Genomic DNA, 15,591 nt, shown 5'->3' with positions numbered 1-15,591 from the left:
TGCCATGTTCTCTGGCTGCTTCCCAGAACCTAGACCTTTCCCAGCTCTTCCCCAGCATCAAAACTCTCCTATCTTGTCTCTCCCCGATCCTAATGTTGTTAGGTTATCCTAGTCACTCTAGCCTATGACTACAGGTAACAAGGTTGTACCTAGCATGGTGCCTTCTGCATACTAGTTGATAAATGTTTCGTTTGGCTGACAATCATTTATATCTCAAATAACATACTGGCTTTCTAATAAATGCCTTCAAAAGTCTTCCTCTAGCTATATCCAGAAAAAACCATAATTCAAAAGGATATATGCACCTCAATGTTCAGTGTAGCACTATTTACAACAGCCAGGATATGGAAGCAACCTAAATGTCCATCAACAGACGAATGGATAAATAAGATGTGGTGTATATATATACAATGGAATATTACTCAGCCATAAAAAAGAAGGAAATAATGCTATATGCAGCAACATGGATGGACCCAGAGATTGCCATACTAAGTGAAGTCAGACGGAGAAAGACAAATATCATATGATATTGCTTATATGTGGAATCTAAAAAATTAAAAAAAAAAAACAGTACAAATGAACCTATTTACAAAACAGAAATAGAGCCATAGATGTAGAAAACAAATTTATGGTTACCAAGGGGGAAAGTGGGGAAGGGATGAATTGGGAGATTGGGATTGACATACACACACTACTATATATAAAATAGAAAACTAATAAGAACCTACTGTATAGTACAGGGAACTCTATGCAATCCATACTCTATAACGACCTGTATGGGAATAGAATCTACAAAAGAGTGGAGATATATATGTATATGTATATGTATATGTATATGTATATATATATAACTGATTCACTTTGCTGTACACCTGAAACTGACACAACATTGTAAATCAACTACACTCCAATAAAAATTAATTCTTAAAAAAAGGGTCTTCCTCTAAAATTAGCTTCAAATAGCTGGAATCTGCATACTATATAGACAGGCTAGAGGGGATGAGCCCCTTTACATGCCACAGAAACACTCAATTAAACCTTCTAAACACTCATCAATTTAGAGAAAAGGGGGGAAGAGGCAAATTACGAACCCTGCATTTCGACTCCCCAAATGTAATAAAAACCTCCCAAGTTGTCTGTTGCCCTCAACTCTACATTCTATCACTTAGCCCAGGACCTGGACAGCTGGTTCCCAAGAAGTACCTGTTGACTGAATGGATGGACGGATGGATGAACAGATGGATGGACAAATGGAAGAACGGATGGGAATGAGTTAAAGATGACCACTTGGTTATGAACTACATATTTAAACCAGTATGTATTTTTATTGGGCCTATTAAGAGGAAATTTTACAGGAGGATTTAGATCTGTTAGAACCCAATTTAAAATATTTTCTACATGCAGCAAGTCTATAACCACCTATAAATTCATTATATATCATATTTGTTTATAGAAACTAATTTCTCATTTTGCATAAATTTGCTTTACATAGTAAAATCAGCTACAATATTAATGCTTCTTTCAGTTAGTTTGACAAAAAACCTCTCATACATCCTCAAACAATGGGAGTGAATAATCTACTACAAGAAATCTTACAAATATAAAATTGAAGGTAGGTTCAAAGTGACTCCTTAAAGGTCAAGTTGGCCTTATACAATTCTATTTCTAAGAGGAAACGGCAGACTGCTACATCATGTGGTACAGCTAAAAGAACATTTCTGTTTGTTCAACACTATAATTTATTTTCTAGTTGGTAAACTGTGAGGTTTCTGCTCTAAATACATTTTAATGAATGAAAAAAAAATAAACATGCTGAATCAAAGCAGGAGCCATGATTTTTATGGAATAAAAAGGCAAGTGTTCATTAGAATTCAGGAAATGTAAAATTTGCTTTTATTTTTCTTTACCCAGATGTGAGAGGGAGTTCCCACAATTACGACCACTGAAGGGGCCCCCACACAAGGTTCGAATTCCTTCACCTGCCTATCCACGAGGCTCAGCCTGCGAGCGCTGAGGACAACTCCACGGTACCAAACAATAATCATCATTACAGTCAGAGTCCTTCTGCTGGTCAACATGATAACACTTCCCAGAGACGCCGAACGTTCAAATGTGACATTGCTTCCTTCAGTGTCAGTCTTAACTCCTATTAAAGCTAAGATGCCCTTTTTTCCCCATAAAGCAACCTCAATCCCAAGTATTAGCTACCGTGGCAAATAAAAAACTGCTCTCAAACTAGAGCTGCTTTTCCTAGTAAGAGCTGGCTTTAAGGTGAAGAAAAAAAAAAATTTTTTAAAGCATCCCTTGCAGTAGAAGTCAGCTCACAGGTCTCGAGTGTCCTCTGTCATTTCCTGAACCAGTCACTTCCTCCCCAGACCTTGGGGAGCATCTCGGCAGAGTGGCTGGGGGGGACTAGATGGTCCATTAAATTCATTCCAGTTCTCAAGGGGCAGCGAGATTCCTCCTTCAAGACCCCACATCCCTGTACCTTCACAAAGGCCCTCTGACTTTTGTCTTCGTAGGCTATAAGGCCTGGGCACAAGGCCACCGCTTCACTACAACGCTTCTGAGGAAGGTTAACACGTGCCCACCTCTAAATGGGGGTGCATGCAGACATAAAACCGCTCCCAGGGGCGGCAGAGAGGGGGACAAAGACTGTAGAGTTATCTCTTTCCATATAAACCACCAGAGACAAGATCAAGAGTAAAGGATAACTCTTAAATGGAACATTTAATTAATGGAAAGACACTATTCTTCACCCAGGCCATATCTCGCAGTTTCCTGTAAGGTGCTCTGTGACCCTTAACCATTCGAAGCCTCAGATTTCTCCCAGGTTAAACAGGAGTTTGGAAAGTCAGTTCAACATAACAACTTCATCTCTCAAGTTGTTTTTACAAACAAATTCTTTCATTCTATGCCTTTAATTATATCATCCTCATGAGGTTTTTGTTTTTGTTTTTGGCCACACCACACAGGATACTAGTTCCCCAACCAGGGACTGAATCCCCGTGTCCCCTGCAGCGGAACCTCAGAGTCCTAACCACCGGACCACCAGGGAAGCCCCCTCATGATGTTTTTACTCACTGAAGTCACTCTATTACATTTCCTTGGAAAGTCAATGGACGTCTCTGTTTTAGAAGAGATTCACAAGTGTGAAGCTCAACTTGGGGTGCCTATGGAAACCAAATAACTTGAAAAGATCAATTCCCTATTAACCGAGCAAACTCTTCCTGGTATCTGCTCAGAGTAGTAAAACAAATGAATAAAAATAAACATCTTTCTGTCAAGTGAATATGCAAATGACTTGGAAGGCAGCAACCCAAAAGGCCAGATCTTTTTCTCTAAAAGAACATTTAAAGGGTAGATATTATTATTTGCCTGAAAAGAAAAGAAGAAATGTAGGATATCTGGAGACCTGGGACACTGGGGGCAAGGGGTATAATATACAGGATCGGGATAGAGTGGCACAGAATACACAGGCACAATATACAGGCACAGGATAAAGTGCTTTATTAGGAGATAATTATGAGATACATTCTTTTATTTTGAGATACAGTCTTCATAATGTTTTGTTGGCCTATTCTGCAACCAAGATCTGGGCTCTTCACAATTAAAGACCCCTGCTCTACACAGTGGAACTTTATCTAATGCCCTCAACTTTCCATAAACAGCTGGTATGTGGCTCAATTATCACTGAGCCCTTCAGAGTACACAAAGCAAGACCTGCTCTTTAAATACAATATAAACAAAGATAACAGTCTGCCCTACCATATGCTGCGCCTCTGTCTTGATAATTCACTTTCAAATTGTAAACTTTTAGGCCCAAAGGGCAAGAAAGTCAAACCCGCCACACATGACCTCCAGCTGGTCTGTGGGCAGGATCAGTGCCCATCCTGATAAAACTATCATTCACCTGTAGTGAAATGAGAAAAACAGAAATAATGTAGGGAGTTTTTAAAAAGCTCAGTCTATTCAATGTACAGGCCTGTGTTTATTCTGAGACCATATCCTTCTTACATTTAGCTATTAAATTAGAGATCCTCTCTTTATAAAATGATGGGAACAGCACAGAGTTGGTGATGTTATTTGGAAAAAATAAAAAAATAAAACTCAGCCACACTGTTGGTCTCTCCATCCCCCGTTTTTTCTTAATTTTGCTGCTTCAGCATAAAATCTAAATGCCTGGGACATACTCTCCCATAGAAGTATTAAAGTACCAATTCATGTGCAAAGATTAATCATAATTCACCAGGAGTTATACAGTGAGGCTACTTTGAAGTAGCAAAGAACATTACATAGCCTGAAACTTGAATTTGAACCTAAATACCTGGAAGTTCTTCCATTAATTAGATTTGTAACAAAATTAATATGAATAGAATAAATAATTCTAGTGATATGGTGACTTCACAAAGGGCACTGTTATTAGGGAAATCACAAAACTCATACAGCATTAAAGTTATACTTCAAGAGCTGAAACGTCTAACGAGGTCCAAAGAAAATATGAAGCTATCACAGCCACCAGACGGACAAACATACAGGAATTAATATGACTGGATCCCATACTTGTCTTAAAGCAACAATCTTCAACTCACATTTGCTGTCTTGATAAACTATCACGATGCAAAATATCCACACATGAAGAACTCCAGCTGGTAGACGTCACCCAGACATTTGTAAGAATATAGTTAACACATGCAAACCCACTACGTTTGCAGGTAACAGGAAGACAAATGCAGCACGATTTGCTTTTCTCTTGTTAAGGTGCTGTCATTTAAGCAGAAACCTGAAGTATTCATAATAGAATTCGGTTTACAACATGAAAGCATGGCAAGAAATGTCAGGCAGCCGTGGAAGCATGTGTGTTTCCGAAAACTACAAACCTCGAGAAGGAAAAGCAGAAAGGACAGGCTTTATCCATTTTGCGAGCAAAAGAGCTGCAGTTTAAATGGTTTAATGTCACAAACTGTGTGAATCACTGAAGTGAGGTGGGTGCTGACTACTGGTAGCATCAAAAATATATTCAGGATTGCTTTTATACCTGTATTTTATAATTTAAAAAAGTCAAGAGGGGAGCTTGATGAGATTCTGTTTAAAGCCATTCCCGTGTTATATGTAACAGACATGGTAAATATTTGTTTAGTGTTTGTTTAATAAACCATCCATGTAAGTTTAAGTGAAATCAGCAAAAAGGAAAAGTGCATAGATATGTCTTTTGGAAATTAAAGTTAGTCTTAAAATATAAATAAGATACAGAAAGTGTCCTAAAAGTTTATTTTTTTAAATCATGTACCCTGGGACTTCCCTGATAGCACAGTGGTTAGGAATCCGCCTGCCAAGGCAGGGGACACAAATTCGATCCCTGGTCCGGGAAGATGCTACATGCCGTGGAGTCACTAAGCCCGTGCACCACAACGACCGAGCCTGTGTTCTAGAGTCCACGAGCCACAACGACTGAGCCCATGCGCCTAGAGCCCATGCTCTACAGCAAGAGAAGCACTGCACTGAGAAGCCTGTGCACTACAACAAAGAGTAGCCCCTGCTCTCTGCAACTAGAGAAAGCCCACATGTAGCAACAAAGATCCAACGCAGCCATAAATTAATTAATTAATTAATTAAATCATGTACCAAAAACGGTACCCGGTTCTCTCACTCTCCACTGTCCTGATGGCTACGTCCTTGGGTTCCAAGTGACCCTTGACAGTAGTACAGAACGGGGTGGGGGGGTGGCAAGTCATCTACCTGTCTCCGCATCAGGCATCTCACTCCCTCCCAGACTATTCTACGCCGAGTCCCTCTCTCCTCTCCTTCACCAGGTCAGCCCTGTCCCCTTGAAAACCCAGCTCACCCTTCACAGCCTCCATTAAAACAAAACAAAAAGCACCTGGCCCGCAGCTACCTGCCTCAAACTCTGGGCACCCAAAGCACGGCTGCACGCAACAGGATCCAATGCCAAACGAACGTCAGATGACGGACAGAAAGATTTTCTCTAGGACTGGATCAAAGATAATCTGGGACAGCAAAACATTCAAATATTACTCATCGCCTATTTCGGAAAAATTACAGTCAGCAATTCCATCATCCTAAACATAAATATGTCTGCAGAAACAAAGCCTTGCCACCAGAATTTAATCTCCACTCCACAAACCATTACCTGTGCTTGATGGACCGGGGCAGTTAAAACTTCACCAAGTGGCAGGACCAGTCTGCACGCTGGGTCAGGAAATTCTATTCGACTGCGGGGTGAGGAGCACACGTCACCGACTCCCCTAATCTAATGAAACTTCCCAAAGCTGTAAATTCTGTGTGTCAGAGGCAAAGCCACTGAATCCCTATCCAGAAGCTGGTGCCTACCCAAGGACTCCCATCTCCCCCTAGATTTTTGATTACGGGAGTATATCTTTGAAGGCCGGTTGAGATGAAAAAGCGTTTCAAACCCACAGCAGAGGGCAGGGCCGAGGCCCTGACAGCCCAGCGTTTTCCTGCCCCTCCACTACCCAGCAAGTTTAATTGTTTGGGATTGTCTTGTGTCCTCTCTCCTCTTTGATATGTTCTGGTGTAAATGCCTCCTTCTCACATTGGGTGAGGACAGGGCAGCAGCCAGAGGTCACACAGAGACAGGATGGAATAGTTTCCAGGCACTGGAAGTGAAACGGTGTCTGAGGGCATTGAGAAAAAAGCCCCTAGACAGGTAACATTTGACAACCCAACCTCGCCCATCAAGGCCTTAAAGAAGCTGTCTCCTCGTACTGTCCTCAGCACAGTTCAACACACAGCAATTGGTTGTCCCTCCATCCTCGAAACATTTAATATTTCACTTTTAAGACCTGAGTTTTTTTAATGAAAGGGATATTTTCAGCTTTCAAAAGAAATTGTGTGTGTGTGTGTGTGGCGCACAGGCTTAGTTGCTCTGTGGCATGTGGGATCTTCCTGGAGCAGGGATCGAACCTATGTCGCCTGCATTGGCAGGCAGATTCTTAACCACTGCGCCACCTAGGAAGCCCAAGAAATTTTTAAATAATTATTAAAGTAACATTGAGAATTACTTTCTTCTCTAACTTCACTCTTTAAGGTACATATATCATTTATATCAAACAGTGATGATTTCCAAGCAATGAGGCAGGTATGGACATGGTACCTGGCCAGCAATTCCATACTTAAGTACGTGCAGTTGGGAATGACAGAGAAGGAAGACTGGTGTTTTGACAGCCCCCGAAATACACTGCTACTTGTCACTGATGGGCTATTTCCCAGAAGAGAACTGAGGTCCTTACAGAAATAAATATGAACAACAGAGACATCCTATCAATTTCACCAATGTGGGTCATCTTTGGTATACCCGGCAATGGACTAAATGTTGAGAGTAACATGCAGAGTGAGAGGAAGACTTTTTCTTCAGGAGCTGTCTTAGCTCAGGCTGCGATAACAAATTACCATAGACTGGTAGTTTAAACGGCAGAACTTATTTCTCACAGTTCTGGAGGTTGGGAAGTCCAAGGTCAAGATGCCAGCAGATCTGGTGTCTGGTGAGGGCCCACTTCCTGGCTTAGAGATGGCGGTCTTCCTGTGTCCTCACCGGCAGAGAGCAGGGAGAAGCAAACTCTCTCTGGACTCTTATGAGGGCACTAATTCCACTCACAAGGGCCCCACCCTCGTGACTTCTAATCCTAACCACCTCCCAAAGGCTCCACCTCCTGGGGCTTCCCTGGTCGTCTAGTGGTTAAGAAACTGCCTTCCAATACAGGGGACACAGGTTCAATCCCTGGTGGGGGAACTAAGATCCCACATGCCACAGGACAACTAAGCCCATGTGGTCTAGAGCCCGTGAACCACAACTAGACAGAAGTCCACGTGCCAATGCAGCCAAATAAACTGATAAACATTTTTTAAAAAAATAATTAGAAATGCAAAGGCTCCACCTCCTAATACCATCACATAGGTGGGAAGAATTTCAACATATGAATGGTGCGGGGGTGGGTCACAACACTTTAGTCCATAACAGCAGCCCACAGTCAGTGAGAAGGACTCTTTACACATAAAGGTTACAATGCAGGAGATCAAGGCCACAGCAGCAAACCAGCAGGGACACTGGGAGCACAGAAGAGGCAGAAATTAATTCTGCTTAGGGAAGGAGCTCAGAAAAAGTCCCGTGGAAGACATGATACTCTAATTAGATACTGAAGAAAGAGTCAGAGGAGCTGACTGAGAAGATAGGTAAGGGAGAGAATTCTTCAGACAAAAGAATGACTCTCTAAAACTCTTTTAATCAGAGCTAAACTAGACTTTTAATTACTGTTGCGGTTTCTCCAAAAGTTGTTTTCAGTTTATCATCTATTCATAGCATTCGCAAAAGTGACCTCCTGAATTTGCAGAGGCAGCAGAGTTTTTACAACAGTAGTAATACTAGTAGGAAACTTACTCAATAGCGGAAATTTACCTTTATGGTCAACAGCCCATGTGCATTCCCCAAGCCCACTAAGGCTGATGGGAAGCCTCATTTGCTGCCCCAAGCTTTATATTTCATTGAATACTTTTTCACTTTACTATAAATTGACAAAATTCAAGAGCTATGCATCTACTTTTAAGCTAAATCATTTTCAGTAAATCGCAGGACACTTTACAGGAACAACGAAACTTTCACAAGTGGATTTGTTCTTCTTACCTCCATGGGAAAAGCTTTGAAATTAACTGTGTGCTCAGAACCACGCTGGTTTTCTCTTCCCCAATGAAATCTAACTTCATACAGCTCAAATTCATGCCCTTGAGGCAATGGACCTCCTGAAAGAACTGAAAAAAGAAAATAAATTCTATTTAATTACATCTCAAAAACATTCAGCACCGCATTACAAACACTGGGGACATTTTTTGCCAAAAAGGTCTCATGAGCTCTATAGATTAAATTCATATAGCCAAAATGAGGTGTATCACAACTGTGAGATGGATTTATACTGTCATCTAGATACCGTAGAAGTTCAAAAACTCTCAAATACTTGGGAATGATATATATATATATATGTTCACTTCTTGTATATTTAATGCACAGGAGTAGACAGAGAAAATATTAAGTTAGCCAAAAAGTTTGTTTGGTTTTTTCCACAACACCTTATGGAAAAATTAAACAAACTTTTTGGACAACCCAATAAATGCAGTAGCTGTACTCCCTGAGACTTAAACGTATCATTGATCAGGGGACAAGATTATGGTCTGAGACTCAGACTGACCAATAACTCGCTATAGACCTATCAATAAATTCCACCTTGTTTGCAGATAATCCGTTTACAGGAGCAGGTTTTCAATTGAGAGAGCAGATGTCAGCTAACAAAATTACCCATGAAGTGAATTATTCAGCCAGCCTGATTCTGCAACAATGAAATCACATTTTTAAAAAAGCAATCTGTCATCCAGTGTCACATAAATGCAAACAAAATAAAGCTGTGATAAAATATTCACAATACTTAAAATGTTAAATTTAGTTCTACAGGGCCCTATCTCCATGTCTCATTTCTGGAGATAACCCGAAACTCTGTCCCAAACAAGGGCACTCTAAAGGGTGATGGAAAATACATCTTGTCTTAAAGCAACAAAATACTCTGATTAGTTAAACACTCCCTGATATCTGGAAACACTTGAAATAAAGTTTATTACAAAGGGCCAATTTCGACACAAATAAAGGTTATTTGCATTTTTCCTAGAAAAACCTGTTCATCCTACGGTATCAGGTAAAAATTATTGGTTATTTTCAACCCAGTAGCTGACAAAATTCACCCCCTCCCCCAGAAGTGGTCTCTTTGGAAGAGGTTAGTGTTCACACGTGGTCATCATTGTACAGGAAGCAACGGTGGCCAAACTGAGTGCCCTGCTGAGGATCAGCTTTGTTCTCCATCCTTCCTCTAAAATCAAAGGAGAAGGACAGTTGGTGAGGCCATATTTGTTTGGTTGGTTCTTCATCTGATAACTTGCCCCCAAAAATAAGTTAAAGCTGTTTCCATCAAGGTTCCTATCCTGCAGCCGATGGCATAAATCAGACAGAAGAGCAAAGGGAAAACAAAGACAGAGGCAGAGAAGGGATAGAGTGATGAGGTCATCGCACAAACAAATGTCACGCAGACCTTGCTAAAAGTGCCCTACAGATCTGGTGCAAAGTCTTCCTCCAGCTCCAACAGAAGAAAAACAGCAGCAGCAGCAGCAAAAAGGGATTTTCATTTTTCAAGGGGTTAACCCTGACATCCAGGGGGAAAGGGAAAGGGAAGTGAGGTGATGGCCTTTCGGATGAATCATGTCACACGACTGTCATGTTTTCCTCATGCCTGGTCTTATTTTAAGTCTCAACACAACTCTGAGGGGTCTGTGTTATCATTCCATCGACGTGCCTGAGAGGCACTGAGTGTGAGCAGCCGCGGTCACCCAGCTAGCCAGCTCCAGGACTCAAGTCTTGTGACCCACGTCCTGTGGTGAGACGGGGAACCTGGGAGCATGAACCAGAAAACAATGAGTTCTTTCAGCCTAGATTTCTATTTGAGCTGCAGCCCCTCCTTTGAGTATCACACCTCATCCTGTTTCTTGAACAATACAAAAAGAAAAAGAAGGTGTGACTACATGGGTAAAAAGGGATTGCTGAATCAGAACCACAGTGTAGGCTCACCGCATCTCCTTCAATAACCACCATGCCGCGGACTGAAGAAGGTCTAAAGTGTTTTGATCTCAACCAGAGCACTGCAGCTGCTGAATACCTTCCCAAAGCGATCCCTTCCCGTGGCCGTGCAAACTGGGTCTTAAGGAAAACGGGGGAAGAGGCCTGGAGTCTACCCCACCTCCCAACCAAAAATTATAAACGGGAAAGGATTCTTGGAAGTCTTGAGGTAGGAAAGAGATGGGCCCCTGGGCTGGACAGCTGGAGTTTGTCAAGCGGAGTAAATTGGAGCTTTGTTTTCCCAGACGCTCCAAGGACCACGTAAATGGCAGGAGCTGAGCTGAGCGCTGCTGGGGTACAGGGATAAGATGACCACTGCTGAGGTCAAGGACTTCCCAACTGCAGGTGAACAAAAAGGCTCCTCCAGCCTCAAAAAGGGAGGCGTGCTACCCCGTTCCATGTGTAATCCACCTTGGCAAAAAGATGCACACAGGTGTATCAGGAAAGGACCCTAGGGCAGGTCAGCTGTGGGAAAAGAAACGAGGTAACTGGCCAAAGGTAAACAAAGACCCCCGAAGAACTGCCCTGTATAAATGACTTACCCACCTTCTTTACTGCTCTCCTCCTCACTGGGGGGGATGCCCACACCCTTTCTCTCCCAGTGTGTATTTCTGCCTTGCTTCTGTCTTAAGCTATTCCTCTGTGTGCTCTCCCACCTTGTGCTGTGTCTCTGATAATAAACTTTGTATCTGTTTTTGCAGTCTTTGTCTTCTTGAGAAATTCATTTTTCAAATGGGGCAAGAGCCAGGGCAACTCTGCTTTTAGCCTCTAGCCCCTGGTGGACTAGTGGCTAGGATTCCTGGTTTTCACTCAGGCTACAGGTTCAATGCCTGGGCAGGGAACTAAGATCTCACTGCAAGCCGCCGCTCACTGCTGTCTCCTCGAGACCAGCCTCATGCTTGCTGCACTCCAGCCTGCACCACGTGAAATGGAAATACCTTCTGTATCTACGACCTGACCTGAGGCTTTTAGGGCCGGGGGGTAGGTGGCAGGCTCTAACACTCCACTTTTAAATGAAAGCAGAGGACTTCCCTTGTGGTGCAGTGGTTAAGAATCTGCCTGCCAACGTAGGGAACATGGGTTCAATCCCAGGTCAGGGAAGATCCCACATGCCACGGAGCAACTAAGCCCGTGCGCCACATCTACTGAGCCTGCAATCTAGAGCCCATGAGTCACAGCTACTGAAGCCTGTGCTCCACAACAAGAGAAGCCACCGCAATGAGAAGCCTGTGCACCGCAACCAAGAGCTGCCCCCACTCTCTGCAACTAGAGAAAGCCCGTGTGCAGCAACAAAGACCCAACACAGCCAATTAATTAATTAGTAATTAATTTTTTTAAAAGATACACTGATGTTGACAAAACAGACAAAATTCACTGCCTTCGTGGATCTTACATCCTATTGGGATGAAATGCAAATTCATATATTTATGAAGATCAGACTTTTACTGTGATATCTGGTCATTACATGGTCATTATGTTCAAGAGAATTATAATGAAACCAGATCCTGAGAGTCTTACATTTTATTGGGTTGAAAATGAACACAAAGAAGGGAAGCATTTTGCCCAGGCCTGGTCCCCAGGGAGAAGTGACAAAGGGGCAGCTTTCAGCCAGGAATCAGCTCTGGTACCTTTCACTTTTGCTGCGGACGAATAATCCAAAGTTAAACCCCACTAAAATTGCAAGGCTGTGCAAAGCCATAAAAAATGACAAAATCTTGAATTCAGAATTTCATGAGGGGCCAGGTGAAAGCATTACCTGTTCGTCCCCCAAGAATGATTGTGTTTACAGACTACAAATAAATGGCAAGTCTCTTTTATCCATTTGGCAACATCCTCTCAAGGCATTATTCTTCCTTTTCACCATTTCCTTGTTTTATAAGAAAACTAGTCATACCAAAAGAAGAACACTTTTCCTACATTTATGAATATCAAATTTTGCTGAGTGATATTTTGTCGCTATCTGGCAGGTTTATTAGTTGTGGTGTCATTATGTCCAATAAAATGACAATTAAACATGAAACTCACACTGATGACATGCTGCATTTCCTGAGACTAACAAACTTGTGAAAAGGATACAGTACACACTGATGCCATTGGTACCACCTCTGTTGTCTTTAACGCTTTCTCTTTGGTAGTCATGGCCATTACGCTTATGGACATAAAAGGGCTCCTTGCAGAAGCTGCTGCAAAATTTGAGAATCCCACAGAGAGATGGCATATATATATATTTAACTAAATCTGTCTAAGCTTCTATAATCCTTTGCTGAAAACAGATTTCCCAGAAAGTTCAAAGGCTGATTCCCCCTCGTTCCATCTTAGTTCAACACACACGTTTTGAGATGGACTCCATGCCAGGCCTGTGCCGACCACTGAGTGGATAACAGGAAGGATACAGTCTTGGCACTGCATAAGGAACTAAACGCGATTGCATCAGAGCAGCAGGAGAACGTGCACAAGGCACTCGGAGGGCGCCAGAAAGTCAGGGAAGACTTTCCAGAGGAGATGATAGCTAAGCAGAGTCTTGAAGGGTAAGCTAAGAGCAGACATGAGCAAGTACATTCCGAGCAGAGAGAGGAGGCTCAGAGATGGGAAACAGCCTGAGCAGGTTCCAAGAGAATCAAGTCAGAGGTGCCCAATGGACAGAGGCAGGCCTCGAGGTGCGAACATCAGGACAGGGCGGCAGCGCGTGCGGAGGGGTGGAGTTTACCATGGAGGGGTCATTGCTAGCTTTTAAGCAGGGGGCTAATATGTTCGCATTTTAAAATATTACTCCCAGGTCTGGGACCGCTCCGGCAGTCCAGTGGTTAGGACTCCACACTTCCACTACAGGGGGCATGGGTTCCATCCCTGGTTGGGGAATTAAGATCCTGCATGCTGCACGGCAAGGTAAAAGAAAAAAGAAAAAAAAAGGATTAAAATATTACTCCCAGGTATGCATGGACAGTGGGCCAGCAAAGGGCAAGCTCAACTGCTGAGAAAGCTGCTCTCACAGCCTGGAGAAGACGGCGAGCCGGGAGACAGAGGCCGGTGGAGCCACGACTCCAATGTGCAGGGACACCAATGCCAGCGGTCCCTGATATGTCCCCCAAAGCATCAGAGGCCCCCAAAGGTCATTCTCAATAGGTTTAAAGATTTTATAACCTCAGTTTAACTTTTAAGGAATCCCAAATGTATTCATAAAGCATTCTAAAAATAGTACTAGTTCTTTTTTAACATTTGAAGCCTTAAAAGCAACCATCAGTATTTTGTGAACAGTCCTTAGCTTTTAACCTACAGCTTTATTTCATATTAAAGAATAAATATCATCAGCTCATGAGCGCAGCGCTAACACCAACAGTAGGCAGAAGAGACCAGTTAAGCTGGGTGCGTATAAGCAAAGTGAAGCAGATGAAGGCAACTGTCCAGGTGATTCAAGTCCCCCAAAGTCGGCTAATAATAAATATGATCATAAAGGAATTCAAGTTCTGCTCTCCTGGTTGCCCTCATTTACAGGCCCTTCTCTGAGAAGAGACAAGAATGTGTTAATTCTGGTAGTAAACGATCAATAACATGTATTAATGAACGGAGAGCTATCCCACCAGGATCAGCTGAAGGAGCTAACCATGCCTGAAAGGAAAAATGGCAACTCCATGGTGTGACGATGGCAAGTCAATATTTTAAAGAATCCCATGTGAAAGTACAATTATTTGTGTTCTCTGTAGGTCCAGAATCCCGAAGTAGAAGCAATGAGGGAGATCCTAGAACTTTTTCAATGTGGTATTACTCAAAAGCAAAATGGATTTCCTCAGTGAGGAATGAATTTCCTTTCCTGAGATGTTCAAGCTGAAGCCACCCAGCCACTGGCCAGAGGGTCTGATATGGGGGCGGGGCATGGGGGATGGACTGGGGGCCTCCAGGGGCCCACCACACTCAGCGAATCTAGGATTCAGCCCCTTTCCTAAACTCATCTGCTGCCTCAGTGGAAATCAAAACACTGAAGAAAGCAGCATGCAGTCTGTGTGAGTGAGCTGCTTACAGGGTGACTGTATCACAAGAAGAGAAAAGGGTGGAGAAGGAAACTTTGAGAAATCCCATCATTTAAGGCTAATGGGGAATGAAGAACTGGCAGAGGAAAGGCAGTCAAAATTAAGAAGAAACATCATAGAGACCAAGGGGAGAGAGGTGCCAAAAATTCCACTGCAAATGCAACAGAATTAAAGCATTTTACGAATTTTGAAGTGGCCATTTGCTCATAGGATGAAGAGGTTATCAATGACCTTGGTTTGGGAACTTTCAGCAGGGGTTGAGGGTGAAGGGCTCGTGTTCATGACATGCCTCAAATTTAAACCCCCAGATAGGGTTATTATATATGGGAACTATACCATTAGGATTATTTTTAAAGCTTTAATTTAATAAGTGGAGGCATTTAAATTATACTACAATTGTTGTAATTCTTTTTGGTAATTTTGTGTTCTGTTTTAATATAAACAAAGCACACAATTTTTAAAAACTGTGCTTATGCTCTGATTTTTTTAATTAAAAAAAACAAAACAAACAGCATCCAAGGAGACTTAACTGCATTATGATCAAGTAAAAGACTATAAAACATATGACTCCAACTACATGACATTCTAAACCATGCAAAACTATGGAGACAGTATAAAGATTAGTGATTGCCAAGGGCTGGAGAGAGGGAAGAAGAACAGGAGCAGCACAGAGTATTTTTAGGGCAGTGAAACCATTCTGTACGATACTACAACGGTGGCTAGGAGTCATTAAACATTTGTTCAAGCTCATGGAATGTAAAACACCAAGAGCAAACCCTAACGTAAACTACGGACTCCAGGCGTTGATGAGGTATCAACATAGGTTCATTAACTATAACAGTGATACCCTCCCGTTACACTCTTTTGCCTGCGGTCAGG

General features: G+C 42.4%; 1 protein-coding gene across 1 annotated transcript in view; it reads right to left on the bottom strand.

The window, feature by feature from the left end:
- Nucleotides 1-15,591, bottom strand: part of CA8 (carbonic anhydrase 8) — an 82,778-nt gene that overhangs the window by 61,104 nt on the left and 6,083 nt on the right. Inside the window, exon 3 of the mRNA XM_057735520.1 lies at nucleotides 8,660-8,784. Coding sequence (XP_057591503.1) covers nucleotides 8,660-8,784 — 125 coding nt within the window. The remainder of the gene's footprint in view (nucleotides 1-8,659; nucleotides 8,785-15,591) is intronic.

This window comes from Hippopotamus amphibius, chromosome 5 (genome assembly GCF_030028045.1).
Source record: "Hippopotamus amphibius kiboko isolate mHipAmp2 chromosome 5, mHipAmp2.hap2, whole genome shotgun sequence".
NCBI lineage: Eukaryota > Metazoa > Chordata > Mammalia > Artiodactyla > Hippopotamidae > Hippopotamus > Hippopotamus amphibius.
Note: the sequence above shows the minus strand (reverse complement) of the source record. Positions and strands in the feature narration are given on the sequence as shown.